At 35.4% G+C, this 13757-nt stretch overlaps 1 protein-coding gene across 1 annotated transcript in view; it reads right to left on the bottom strand.

Moving 5' to 3' along the window:
- Positions 1-746: 746 nt before the first annotated feature.
- Positions 747-13757, bottom strand: part of tns2a (tensin 2a) — an 84477-nt gene continuing 71466 nt past the window's right edge. Inside the window, 8 exon segments of the mRNA XM_052090774.1 lie at positions 747-3676; positions 3978-4007; positions 6218-6286; positions 6494-6662; positions 6765-6842; positions 8849-8926; positions 11047-11142; positions 11986-12117. Of these exon segments, the coding sequence (XP_051946734.1) occupies positions 3535-3676; positions 3978-4007; positions 6218-6286; positions 6494-6662; positions 6765-6842; positions 8849-8926; positions 11047-11142; positions 11986-12117 (794 nt within the window). The 3' untranslated portion in view covers positions 747-3534.

The raw sequence follows: 13757 nt of genomic DNA, 5'->3' as shown, positions 1-13757 counted from the left end.
TTGATGAATGTTTTTTCAATTTTACTTTTTGCTTCTGTTTTGATTTGTTTTTCACTAATGTGTACAGAAGGTTACTGTATTTCTATCATCCACAACTTTTAAACCAGAACAGTGCAAAACGCAGTCAAGTCTCATCTTCAACAGACCAAATTATTCAGTTACTAACGAAGCTAAGCCAAATGTTTTCCTTTGTATTTGAGTAGAGGAAGATTTTGTCTAGTTTGGTAATATAAAAACAACAGCTACCAAAGATTGTGAAAGATGTTATGTTGTGTACCCTGTTTACATTGTCCCTTTTGATATGGCCAATACTAAGAAGTCTTCACGCTAGTCAATTTAGATTGAAATAGAGAGTGCATATAATGTCCTACTCATTGCATTGAGTCATTTGCAAACTGTAATTGTACCATAAACAAAACAGATGAAATGGAAAGAATGAATAATTTATGAATGTTAAATATGTCCAAAAGTAATGGATGGCATATATTTCAAATCAACTACTTCAGTTTGTACCACACTTCTGAATAAATGGCCTTATGATTAATGTGAAAAAAATGATATGCTGACATATGTATGTTTATCTCTATTTGGTCCAACAAAAAAAAAAAAAACAAGTATTCCAAAAATAACTAATATAAAAAATTATTATATATGATCCCATTTTTGCTTTTAATGAATTGTCTAGAATAGGTCAGCATCTTTTATGTGCTACATCAACATAAAATAATACACGTCATCAATTCAGATTTTGTACCATGACTTTACATTTCTTTATTATATTTATAATTTGTGAATACACTGAAAAAATAGCAAATGGTAATATAAAAAAACATCATTTTTTTTTTTTATCAATGTCCTTCCATGTAGTCTTTTTTTATTATTACTTTCCAAGTCAGCTGCATGTGAGAAAATATATTACTACATACAAAGATCAATAAGAAAATACAGAATACAATATATTAAAGTTGTCATAGACGTGTCTTACTATCTGTCAAAAACAGCAATAACTTGATACAGGTATGGAAAAGAAATGGCACAGCTTAAATCGTAATTGAATACAGAGCATATGAATACATTGTCTTTGGTTATAAACAACTTCTTGAAATGTTAAATCTTCCTCTATGTGAACATGAAATACAGACTGAAACGTTATGAAGATGGAAACTTCCCCCACCTGTCTTGATCAGTTTAAAGACTGATTACATTCCAATATAATGTTCCACTACACAATATGACAGGCACAACAGTACAGCATGATATGGGACGTTCTGACCAAGCTTATGTTTCATAAAGGATGTCACGTGTGAAAGAGGATGGTGCATTTTATTTGTGAACAGTGTACGAAATATTACATAACATAAGGAGACACATTTTGTTCCTTCCTACTATAAAGGCAACCAAACTCTCTCTGTGAAATAATTACATGACTATCAGCCCTCATTATGACATTATACTACATACTTGCAATGATTCTCTTTACACCGGAACTCCAGCACAGCACATTAACTGTTCAGATTAACGACTCCGCCATGTCTGGTCCTCCATCTCAAACACTCTCAAACTTCCCCTATCGCTCGCTAACTCTTCGGGCCAGATTCAGAAACCATGGCACCTCTTTTCCAGTCAAAAGGTTAAAAAACTAAAACTTGACTAGTAGCATTTTAAATTGGCTGTTGAATAAAAAAAAAAAAACATTGTTTGACCAGTAATGTTGTAAACCATTAATCCACACTAATCCGTTTTCGTTTGAAAATTATTTTCTGTTTCTTAATGTCATCGTTTTCTAAACACCATTTTCTGGAGAGGAAAACGGCATTTAGTGTGGATGAAAGGCGTAAACGTAAATTATTATATATATATTTTTTTTTTCAAATGAAACATTAGCGTGGACGTTGCCAGGCAAAACATTAGGAAATTGAAACCTGAGATTTCAAACACAAACGGATTAGTGTTTATGTGGCCTACTAATGCGTTTTCGATTGAAAACATTAATTTAGCTACACTAATGCCTCTATCTACATTAGAACCGTTTCCCTCTGAAAATGGCGCGGTTTGAAAATAAAAGCTCACCCTTAATCGCATACTTTTTAAAACAATGGCATTACGAAACTGAAAACGGAGTTTCCAAATTAAAAGTTTTCGATTATAAACATTAATTTTGCTACATTGACGTCTCTCATCCACACTCTCTTGGCGTTTCTTCAACCGAAAATGGAGCGATTCGAAAATACTACACAGCCACATTCTTTGAAAAACAGTGACGTTGGGAAACTGAAGTGAGTTTACGGTGAGTGAACGTGGCATACTAATATGTTTTTTTATATTGAAAACGCATGAATTTATCTACGTTTAAACCTCTCATCCTCATTAGAACGCCATTTTCCTTAACTGAAAATGAACTGGAAACTCCATAAATGCATATTTTGTAAAACAATGAGGTTAGGAAACTGAAAATGGAATTTTACAAAAATTGCTTACTGTGGTTGTGACATACCAATATTTATTTTTTTTTTTTGACTGAAAACGCACTTATTTCTCTACATTCATGCCTCTCATCCACATTAAAATAGTTTTCCCTCCACCAAAAACTGAGCATTTCAAAAACGCTCTCAGTAACAGCATACCTTGGAAAAACGATGGCATTAGGAAACTATAAATTGAGTTTTCAAACAGATTGATGTGGACGTGACCTACTAATAAGCTTTTATTAAAAACACATTCATTTTGCTACGTTTAAACTTCTCATGCACAATTTTGGAGGCCTTGTCCTCCAAAATTGGAGCATTTCGAAAACACTCATAAGCGTTGAAGCTTCAAACAATACTTTGTTTATAGCTTCCTAACGGCATTATTCCAGAGTTTTCAAACAAAAACAGATTGGTGTGAACAAGAACTATTACTACGTTTTTGTTAGAAACGCATAAATGTAGCTACATTAGAACTACCCTCCATCGAAACAAACTCTATAACTGTATACTTTGGAAAACAATGACATTGTGAAACTGAAAACGGATTAGTGTGGACATGACCTAAAAGTTACAGTGAATAAAGAACGAAAGTGATGTACATGAACTGTTGATCGATTGTCGTACTGCAAAGACTGATCTCTGTGCAAGGTTCAGTATATGTTTCCGAGTGCATAACGTTTATTTTTATTCAGGGGGTCAATAACAGTGCCTTATAGATATCTTCTGAAACCCCCTGCTGCTTTAGCAATCATGGTGCTATGAGTGATTTTATTTCATAAAGTCAATTACAATCCAATGAACAAAAGGCAAAACCGCTTGACCTCAACAAACAGTTTGCTTCAGATTGTTACATTCTGAAATATTTGGCTTTTCGTTTGTTTTGGTATCATGTTAGTCAATGGTAAAGCCCTTGTCTTAGATGACAAACAAAAAGTTGCTAGACAGTAAAATGCAGTTGCAAAGCCCTTGAACTTTGTTGTCATTTGTGTTTTACAGAAAGTGCACAAAGCCATTTTAGGCAGGCGCTGTTGTGTAACTGAAGATCACTTTTTTTCTCCCTGGGGCTCTAGCGTCTCTGTGGTGCCAGCATAACTTTGTTAATGAAGTTGACAATGGCAGTAGCGGGCTGTTCGGGATCCAGCTCTGCAAAAAGGTGGCACACATTCTCTGCCACACTCCCGGGCTTCTTAGCAACAAAACCAAATACTCTGAGAAAACAGAGAAGCAAGTAAGTGATTGTGGATAGAAATATCAGTCAAAACTCAAAATATTGAGTGATATCCAAAACAAGGCCTGCTTTTTATTTGGTAGAAAAACTGGTTAAACCTATAACTAAAAGTGAGAGTATTACAGTATTTGAGTGGACAAACAGGTTGATTATTATTAGAAGTATTACAGTAATCTAAGACTAAATGGACATGCACTATCAGTCACTCAGCAGCAACACAGAAAAGAGACAAGCTCTTGTAACAGTCCAGACAAGACACACATATCAACATGTGGACTTACATAGAGGTCGTGCTGTCTGAGTTAGTCCACCTACGGCAGCAAGAGGGAGACAGACACAAGACTGAGGAACAGACTCACACACTTGCATAAAGGATGGCTGCAGCCACACACATGAACATGCTCTCATTCCAAAGCCAGAAACACACTCTGCACAATAATGCAAACACAGATGGTCCCGATGTACATACAGAACATGCGTTCTTGTCTTACTGTGGTGATAAAAAAAAAACAGATGTGTCTTTAAACCAGATGTGTTGTTAATCAGGTAGTTTGCTATAAACACATCAACAGCGATGTAAGACATTCACTTTTTTTATTATATTCCCCTCTGGAATACGTTTTCACATTTTTTTTTGTGGGGGGAAACAACATGGTTTTTAGGCTTAGAATAGATTATTATGAAATTTTAAATGAAATATATATATATATAAATAATTACGTGAATCTTTGCCCCCCACATTTCAAAGGAATATTCCGGATTCAAAACAAGTTAAGCTCAATCGACAGTATTTTTACAACAAAAATAATTTTTATTTGTCCCAGATTTATATATAAACAAAAAAACAACAACGCCTAAACCTAACCGGTCATGTTTTAAAAGATAAATGAAAGGTGAACGAAACAGACATCCTTACCTTTAACCAACGCCTAAATCTAACCAATAGTTTCGTAAAAGCAAATGTGACATGAACTTAAGCAACCACTTCATATCATGTCGCGTCTATGAAACTTTTGTTTTGAGTGTCCTTGGCTGGGCTTCACGCAAGGCCGCAATCTAAATACACTTGAATAAGTGTGTAAATGTAGGTGGGTCTGTCAAACAACTGTTAAAAATGTATAGTTTTTCAAATGATGCATTGTAGTAAAAATGTTTCGATAACATAAAATATCATTGTTTGAGTAAATGAGCCAAAAATATGTGTTTATAAAGTCACAAACAGCCATAGCACGCGTGATTTGTGTGAAAGTGAATAAAACACAGGCTTTGTAGCGCCTCTAGTTTCCTAGTGAAATGAACACTACACTAAAATGTAGAAAGCGGCACATAAAACTCAGATTGCAAAAATGTAGTATAGTAACGTTCATTCTATGAGACTAGGTTGGTTTGAAAAGTCTTACACAATTTACCGCATTACAGTGTTTACCGTCTCTATATTGTCATTACAACAAAACTGTAATATTGGATATAACTTTACACAGGTATGATTAGTAAGTGATTTTATCACACTAAAATCAAGCTAACACATATAAGGTTTATGTCTTGCTCTTGAATTGTGCATATTCTGTGTATTTTAATATTTATGGACTGGCCCCATTCACTTCCATTGTAAGTGCCTTACTGGAACTGAGGTAATAAATAAGGGATGAGTAAAACATTTTTTTGTAAGAATTAACATTATGCCACACATGCTGTCTATCGGGCTTAACTTAAATCGAACCCAGAACATTACTTTAAATATCTTGGACATTTTTTTCACTTTCTTGCATTGCTAGAAGCACTTGCATATTTGCATATGCATTTTGGAGCACTACATATAATCATTGTTGTGTAATGCTGGCCAGGCACAAACCCACCCCAGCCCACACAGTTAGCACTCTTGCCCAAGTTTTTTAGAGCCCCACTCAAAAGACAAATTGTGCTTGAGCCCCCTGGTGACGGGGTTGACAGGTTGTACACACTGATTTTGGAGGTCTGACCTGTAACGTCTGGTTTCAGATTATTGCCTCACACTGATAGCCTGTCTTTGGTGAACAAATTCTTTGCAAAATAAAAATCACAGGCACCAAACAGTTTACAGGGAGCAAAGTAATCATGGGAAAAAAAAAACATCAGCACAGGGCAGGACATTTGTAAAACATGAGCCACAAAGCTTGTGTTTTACATACAACTGAAGCTGTACCCAAATAAATAAAAAAATTTTTTGCCCAGACAGACAGACAGACAGACAGACAGACAGCACAGCTGGGAAATATTCATGCACTACCTGATTATTCGGTTAAAAGCTGATAAGATTTCATTTTAGTTCTACTACTAGTTCTAGTCAAGAAATACACATGTGCAAAGAAATAAAAATAATAAGACTACATAAAATACATTTTCAAAAAGAAAATGCAGTACAGCCTTGTTTGATAAATATGTTGAGTGGCCATAAACCAATACTTGGAAGAAACAAATCCTTAATCTCTCATTGTAGACTAGTTAGTAGACGGTCACCACACTTCTGTCAATACAACCTCACCTTCTGTCCTGTGGGTCCACACTGCTGAAAGTCACGCTGTTAATGGGGTAATGTCTCCTGAAGAACACCCTGCAAAACCCAAACCTCTCACAGTTAACTTCCGTCCACACCTTTCTATTGCTCAGTTTGTGGAACTATGCTTTTTTGGTATATACTGTAACTGGAAATTTGTGTTAATCTTTTCAAAAGCAAAGACAGGAACATTCTGAACATGTGTTGTACCTTGTAAAAAATAACTAGGTCATTTAAAAACTTGGTTAGGGTCAGTGGCCATACCTGCGTTGGCTGTCCGTCAGTGTAATGCCCTGGGCTGACACCTTAAAGTGGACCACTGTGGCAGAGGTCCGAGTGTTGCGTGACATTGTGGCCCCAGTGGCTTTAGCGATAGCCTGGGGCCCTGTCAACGACTCAGTCTCTACAGAGTTCAGGTATAGCACATTGCAGGCTAATGAGAAAGAGGGATTGATTAATAAATACAGACGTCAACTAATGAAAGGGAAAAGGTAAGAGAAATGGGTTAAGGTTAGAATAACGTTAGGACACTCACCAGCTCCCTGTTTGAGGAGGTCTGCGGCTGTACTCATATTACTGACTGGCTGAACCTCAGGGACTTCTCCTATTGGATCTGAGGAAGTGACAAAAAAAATAGGCTAATGGTCTGAGAATATAATACTGCTTATTCATTTATAACTTATACCTTAAAGACTATGTTCAGTGTTCTCCAATTCAAACCTTAGTCAAATTGTTTGTGATAATATATGGGTGTTACTTCAACTTCAGGCACTTGCAGGTACCAGTTTTTAAAATTTCTATTATATGAAGGTATTATCAAAACTAAATTGTAAACTTTTTACCAGACCTTCATTATTTACTTTTTTGTACTTTTATAATGCCTTTGATGCATAGATTTGACAGTTTTAGCCTTGTTCCAGACTTTCAATATGAAAGGGGTTGTTCATTCAAAAAATGTACCTCATCATTTACTCACTTTCTTGCCATTCAAGATGTGTATGACTTTTTCTTCTGCTGAACACAAACAAAGATTTTTAGAAGAATGTTACAGCTCTGTAGGTTCATACAATAAATGTTCATACAAAAAATGAAAGTAAAATGGAATTTTTAAGACTTAAATATTGAGCTGAAATATTCTTCTAAAAATGTGTGTTCTGTAAAAGAAAGAAAGCCATACACATCTGGGATGGCATGAGGGTGAGGAAATGATGAGAGAATTTTCATTTTTGTGCGAACTGTCCCTTTAAGAAGAAATATGAGACAAATGATGTTTGAAGAAAACAGAAAGGTAAATATCACTTGTGAGCTGAGTATTTTTATTGGCCATCATTTCCAATCAATCTTTCATTTTGACAAATTACGCAAATTGTGCCAATTTGTTCTTTTTTAATTTTGTGTAATTGTGTGTTTTTAGAATTCATAAAATGTTGGCTATGAAATTAGCATTAGCAAGACAAAGGAGGCAGTCATTTGCTTATTTTATTTTTTCAAAAACATTAAATATGTCATTTCCATCAAAGAATTATATTTAACACAATAAAAAACTTAAGATGTGCTGGAAATGACATCTTATTCTGTATCTTCTTCACTCACTGAGCACTTTATTTGGAACAAATCAAATTTTCCACGCAATTATCTAAACAGCCAATCGTGTGGCAGCTTTGCAATGCATAAAATCATGCAGATACAGGTCAGGAGATTCAGTTAATGTTTACATCAACCATCAGAATTTGATTTGGACCGTGGCATGATTGTTGATGCCAGACGGGCTGGTTTGAGTATTTCTGTAACTGCTGATCTGGGATTTTCATGCACAACAGTCTCTAGAATTTACTCTGAATGGTGCCAAAAACATAAAACATCCAGTGAGCAGCAGTTCTGCGGATGGATATGTTTTGTTGATGAGAGAGGTCAAGAGAGAATGGCCAGACTGGTTTGAGCTGACAGAAAATATAATGTCAGTATGATTGTAGTGGGCAGAATAGCATCTCAGAATGCACAATACATCCAATCTTGAGATGGATGGGCTACAACAGCAGAAGACCTCGTCAGGCACTTCATTAGGACCATAGTGTTCCTAATAAAATGCTCAATGAGTGTACATTTACATTTACGCATTTGGCAGACACTTTTATTTTATACCCCGGAGCAACCTGGAGTGAAGTGCCTTGCTCAAGGACACAATGGTGGTGGCTGTGGGGATCGAACCAGCAACCTTCTGATTGCCAGTTATGTGCTTTAGTCCACTATGCCACCACCACTCCTTGTGTATATGATTACTAAATAATTCCTATAGTTTTGTCATAGTTTTGATAACTTTACTATTATTTTAAATGGTGAAAAATAGTAACAGTTAAGAATTGAGAGTTGAGTAGGTGTGTCCAAACATTTGAATGATAGTTCAATCTTTGCACAATGTTGCTGTTGCTGTACTTTTGAAGGCTTAAAGCATTAATTTCATGCCTTTTAATTCCCCAAAAAGCCTCCTTTTCATAAATATGAAACTAACCATAACCTCATACTTTTGTCAAGGTTGTGATAGTGCTTTCAACACACCGTGATATGTCAGCGTGATGTGTTGAGCTGGCTGTGAGTTTTGATGTGCACCGTTCTGTTTACCTTTCTCTGGGATGCGGAGGGCACAGGGCAGAGAGATCGGAGTAATGGAATGCTGATACACAAGTGCTGAAAGACTCCCTACCAGTGACAAAACACACATAGAGAGATAAGAGCTCATCGTTTCATTTTCATAACTATTCAACATTATTTACCTTAGAAAATTATTGCAAAAAGATCAGGCTGAAGCCAGATGGTAACTAATCACAGTCGCACAGACATAAAGAATTTATGCTCTTTGGTGCTCTAATACCAGACGAAATTAAATAAACTAACATTACAGTTGTAAGCTTTATCTAAACTTCTAAAACTCATGCTTTCACTCTCTATGAGGCAAAGTTCACAGCTATTTGGCATATTATGCGTTCTGCTAGAGTACATGGCAGAGATATAATGGAGATTGGACTGTATTGCTGTCTGAATACCTTGCATGCACAGAGCAAACAGATCCCCCACGCATATATCTTAAAAAAGTGCAAACTCATTTTCACACTAACTGGAGCGCAACTCCCAGGCAGTTCCATACACTACGCATTTTTACTCAGTGGTCTTCCAAATGCAGATCAAGTCCAGTCTAGAACCAGAGATTTTCATTGGGGAACCTTGTGTATCTCATTGAAAGTTTGTCCATAAGAGGAGGTGAACAATTAGATATATCTTTATACAAACAAGGCTAGTAAGTATCTTTATCAAACTTGTCCCATTTTTTTTTCCCATATATTGTTTGTCTCGTGGCTATACTTTGGATAATGTTACGTATATACTGGTGCAATGGCTTGCCATTTTTTTTATGAACTGAGGGACTTTTGTTTATAAAATTGTAAATAATTTTCATTGGTTATCGACAGCACCACAGAGCATATTTTGTATTTGGTCATTTTTGACCGAAATACATTTTCCTCATTTAATATATATATTTTTTTAATTTATCTGAACAGTACAAGACTCTGTGATTTTTTTCCCATTTGCCATCGTAACATAAAAAAAGTTGGGCTTGATTCGATGTCTAAGTGGTCGTAAAAAAATAAAAACTTTGGTATCTGTGGGCAAAATTGACCAACCATTGAAAATAAATGGGAAAGACCAAAAAACAGAGCAAATGTTGTTTTTAATCTGTCAAATAAAATCCATAAATCAGTCACAATGCAAAAAAACTGACATAAATTACAGTGTGAGACTCAAACATCCTGCAAAACATACACACCCACTCATACACAAATTTGCGCATGCACAAAAATGAACTGGTAAGACTATAACACAGAATTATTTTTTTTACATTTGTAAAAAAAATAAATCAATAAATAAATCAGTCATAGTGCTAAACACACAGACACGCTGAGATGCGCTCTCTCTCTCTCACACACACACACACACGTACATTCGAAAAATTTATTTTTACTATAGAAAGTTAGCTGTTAATTTTGCAGTTCATTTCTGTTTCTCGACGTTAATGTTCTTGACATTATTATGCATTTACTTTAAGTAAAATTTTTACCAAAAAAAAAATACATTACAGTTTACAGAATATATTTTTATTTTTTAAACGATTTATTGGTAGAAAAATGCTTCTCTTTGTAACACCATGGTCAGGTTTGACTGCAAGCATAATGACATTAAATGCAAAAACTGACACTTACATTTTAAAATGCTAAGCTTTGACAAATGATAGTTTGATAATATCTAAATATATAAACAAATGCATATATTGTGTAAAATATCAAATGAGGTTACAAAAAGCCATCAGACTACACAGTAGGTGGCTACAGCTGGCTGTTACTGGTATGACATGGTTTTCAAGTCATGTTATTTATATTTTGTACACCAGATGGCAGCAATTCATGTCACATTCTCATATTTTCTTCATGTTTCAACATTTATAAGTGTAGGTTCTGAATATTTTAAAACAGTTTCAAAAAACGTCTTATTTGTATATACAATTTAATGGTAACCTTTAGAAATTTACATTTTATTAAGATCAAAATAGCATAAAATCCCAAAAGAAATGCATAATTTTATTGTTCTTACTTCAAGGAAGAAGAAATGGTATCATTATCATCATCAAAAAAAAGGGGTTACACATCTGACTCTTCTGGTCAGTACCACAAATACCAAAGGGAGGTACGGTTTAAGCTTAATCTGAGTCTGATGAGCAGTCCTGCATTATTTTAGTGAGAATTCTTGAACTGAACTGTGTTGCTCACCAAAGTAGGGTTCATTGTGACAGCCCTTGATCTTCACTCCTCGAGGGCCTTTCTCAATGAGGAAATGTCGAACCAGCTGTTCCATAGGGTCTCCCCCTGCTCACAGACAGGAAACAATATGCACAGAGCAGACCACAACATTAATGCTCACTATGATGCTAACACTGACTGTATACAAAATCAAGAGGTTTGATGTCTCAAAATGTTGCACTCTGCTTGTTTAATGGATATTTAGACCAACATATGTGAATGTTTAAAGGCAAAGTCGCTTTCCCAAAGAAGTTTCCAATGTTAAATATTTAGTTGAAGGGTTCCAAAATAAACAACAGTGCTCTTGTTTTTACTTGGAATGGTATTAATTATGGCAGTGAATGAATCAATAAGCCAAAAGTGGCTGTGTGTTATAGTGATTTTACTATGGGTAAGGGGTGTTTTTTGGCTTAACCATGGTAAAATGACTGTAACACACGGCCTCTTGTGGCTCATTGCTTTTCTAAAATGCCAGCAACAACAATATGACCAAAAGACACCAATGATCTGTTTTTGTACTCTGTATTTTTGTCTTGTTTTACAGTAAAAATCTCAAGACATCTTTAAAACATACATTTTCACAAAAAGAGGTTTATGCTTAAAACAAAAAGTCTAAGAAAAATAAATGTAATTAAGAGGGAAAGCAAGTAAATTTTACTACACCATTGGCAATCATTTGTCTTGCTTTAAGCATTAACCTCAAAGTTTTGTTCGATTTCTCTGCAAACAAACTTAATATCATACATCATTTTGCTTTACAAGGAGTGATTTCATGCAATGTTTAAGCTCTGCTCGAGTACTTCAGGTGCAGTTGTGCATTTTATCTGCAGACAAGACAGCTTTGGGAGCAACGTTGAAGCAAGACAAATGTTTGTGTGAGGAAATGCCTGCAGTGCAGATGTGGCGTACCTTTGCTGCTGTGGTTATTGACGTTGGGAGGCGGGCTGGCAACTTTCAGGGCCAGACCGTAGGCCCCCTGGAAGGAGTTACTGTCTCGGATGAGGAAGGCCCCTGGCTCTCTTTCCTTCAGTGCTGCTATAGCTGTTTGACAGGCAAACAGGGCAGTTTAATGAGACATCCCCATTTACAACAGCATCCAGAGCACATGTTACAGCAATCTGTTGCAGCATGTGCAAAACCACTACAGCACAACGCCAGTTATAAAAAGACAAGGTTGTTGAACTCCTTTTGCACAGGTAATAATACTGTTTAAGCAAAAGTCTCCCACATGGAATGATCTCCAAACAAGCACAAGCATTCTCATATAATTTACTTGAAAGGGATTGTTCACCCAAACATGAAACTTTTGGCATTATATACTCACTATAACCTGCTATTGTATGGAAATAAGTAATCATGACATTCTTTACAATTAAAGCTGTCTCTTCAATTATTTTGTGCTTTTAATTATATACAAAATAATGCGTAAAAAAATAAATAAGTTATGTACAACGGCGTTTTAGTGCCACATTAAAAAAACATCTAAGATTTCGAGAATAATGTGATAATATTTTGAGAATAAAGTCAAAATTACAAGAATAAAATGTTTTTTATTTTGTTGTAAATTGTGAGAAAAGTAACATCAATGTGATGTGGTGGACAACAACAAAGTGGAGCGTTTGGGTCTGCATCTTCAGTATTTAAATGAAGTCACTGTCATTCCTTTCGCCATAAACACAACTCCTTTCTATGTAAATTAGGCTCATTATAGATTGTGCTTCATTCACAAGTATTAAAAAGTAGTAAAAGTGAATTTTATGTAAAATAGATGTTTGTGAACATTTTCAACCCATCATATTAGCAGTAATTCATCAAACACCAATCAAATGATAGAGAAGAGCGTTATAACTTGGCACATATCCAGATGTTTTTTTTTTTTTTTGCGGTTATATATGATATTTAATTTATTCAGGGGAAGGCTACAAGTACACAGTACATATAACTGTATCCAGATGAACCATTCAAATTTACATAGGTCTATAATTCAGTACGGATGTCCATCATTTTAATCCTGTTCTTTGTGCATCTATTCAGGTCCAAGCCAAATAAACAAAACTTATTATGATGCACATCGTGTGCATTCATGTTACATGCATTTCTTGCGTTACTTTCATTAATCTCTATAAAGTTGAGAAACAATACATTTGAAACTTACATCTTACTGCAGTCATCATTATTTCGGTAATTCAATTCTATAAATGTTTGTCAGTATTTCCACATTATTTTCATTTTGAGAAGACAAACTCCTGGACATATTTGCCAAAGTTTCAGCACCTATGAACCAGACATCTCCCGTAACACTTAAGTTCTATTTTAATGAGCGATCTGCGTGCTGGTTTGGGAAACAGCCCAAGTTATTGGGAAACCCAGCCATGGTCTGCTTTTTTGTTGGTTTTTACTCTTAAAACAATACGATAACTAAGGGGATGTTACCACATAAGCAAGCCCGTATCTCGCGCCTCCCTTGACCGGTTGAAAACTCCTGTACTAAAGCACACCTCATTCATGAACAGAGAGCTTGCAAAAACTTCCCACAAATTCAGCTCATCTAACTTGACAATGAAGTTGCACATTCAATGTTATCTCCCTGGTTAGTGGTGTTTACAGCTTGTAAAGACCCAAACGCTCCACTTTGCTGTTGTACGCCACACCACTATGTTGTTACTTTCCTTACAATTTAT

This window comes from Xyrauchen texanus, chromosome 25, assembly GCF_025860055.1.
Source record: "Xyrauchen texanus isolate HMW12.3.18 chromosome 25, RBS_HiC_50CHRs, whole genome shotgun sequence".
In the NCBI taxonomy this organism is placed as follows: domain Eukaryota; kingdom Metazoa; phylum Chordata; class Actinopteri; order Cypriniformes; family Catostomidae; genus Xyrauchen; species Xyrauchen texanus.
The sequence above is the reverse complement of the archived record's forward strand: the minus strand, read 5'-3'. Positions and strand labels throughout refer to the sequence as shown.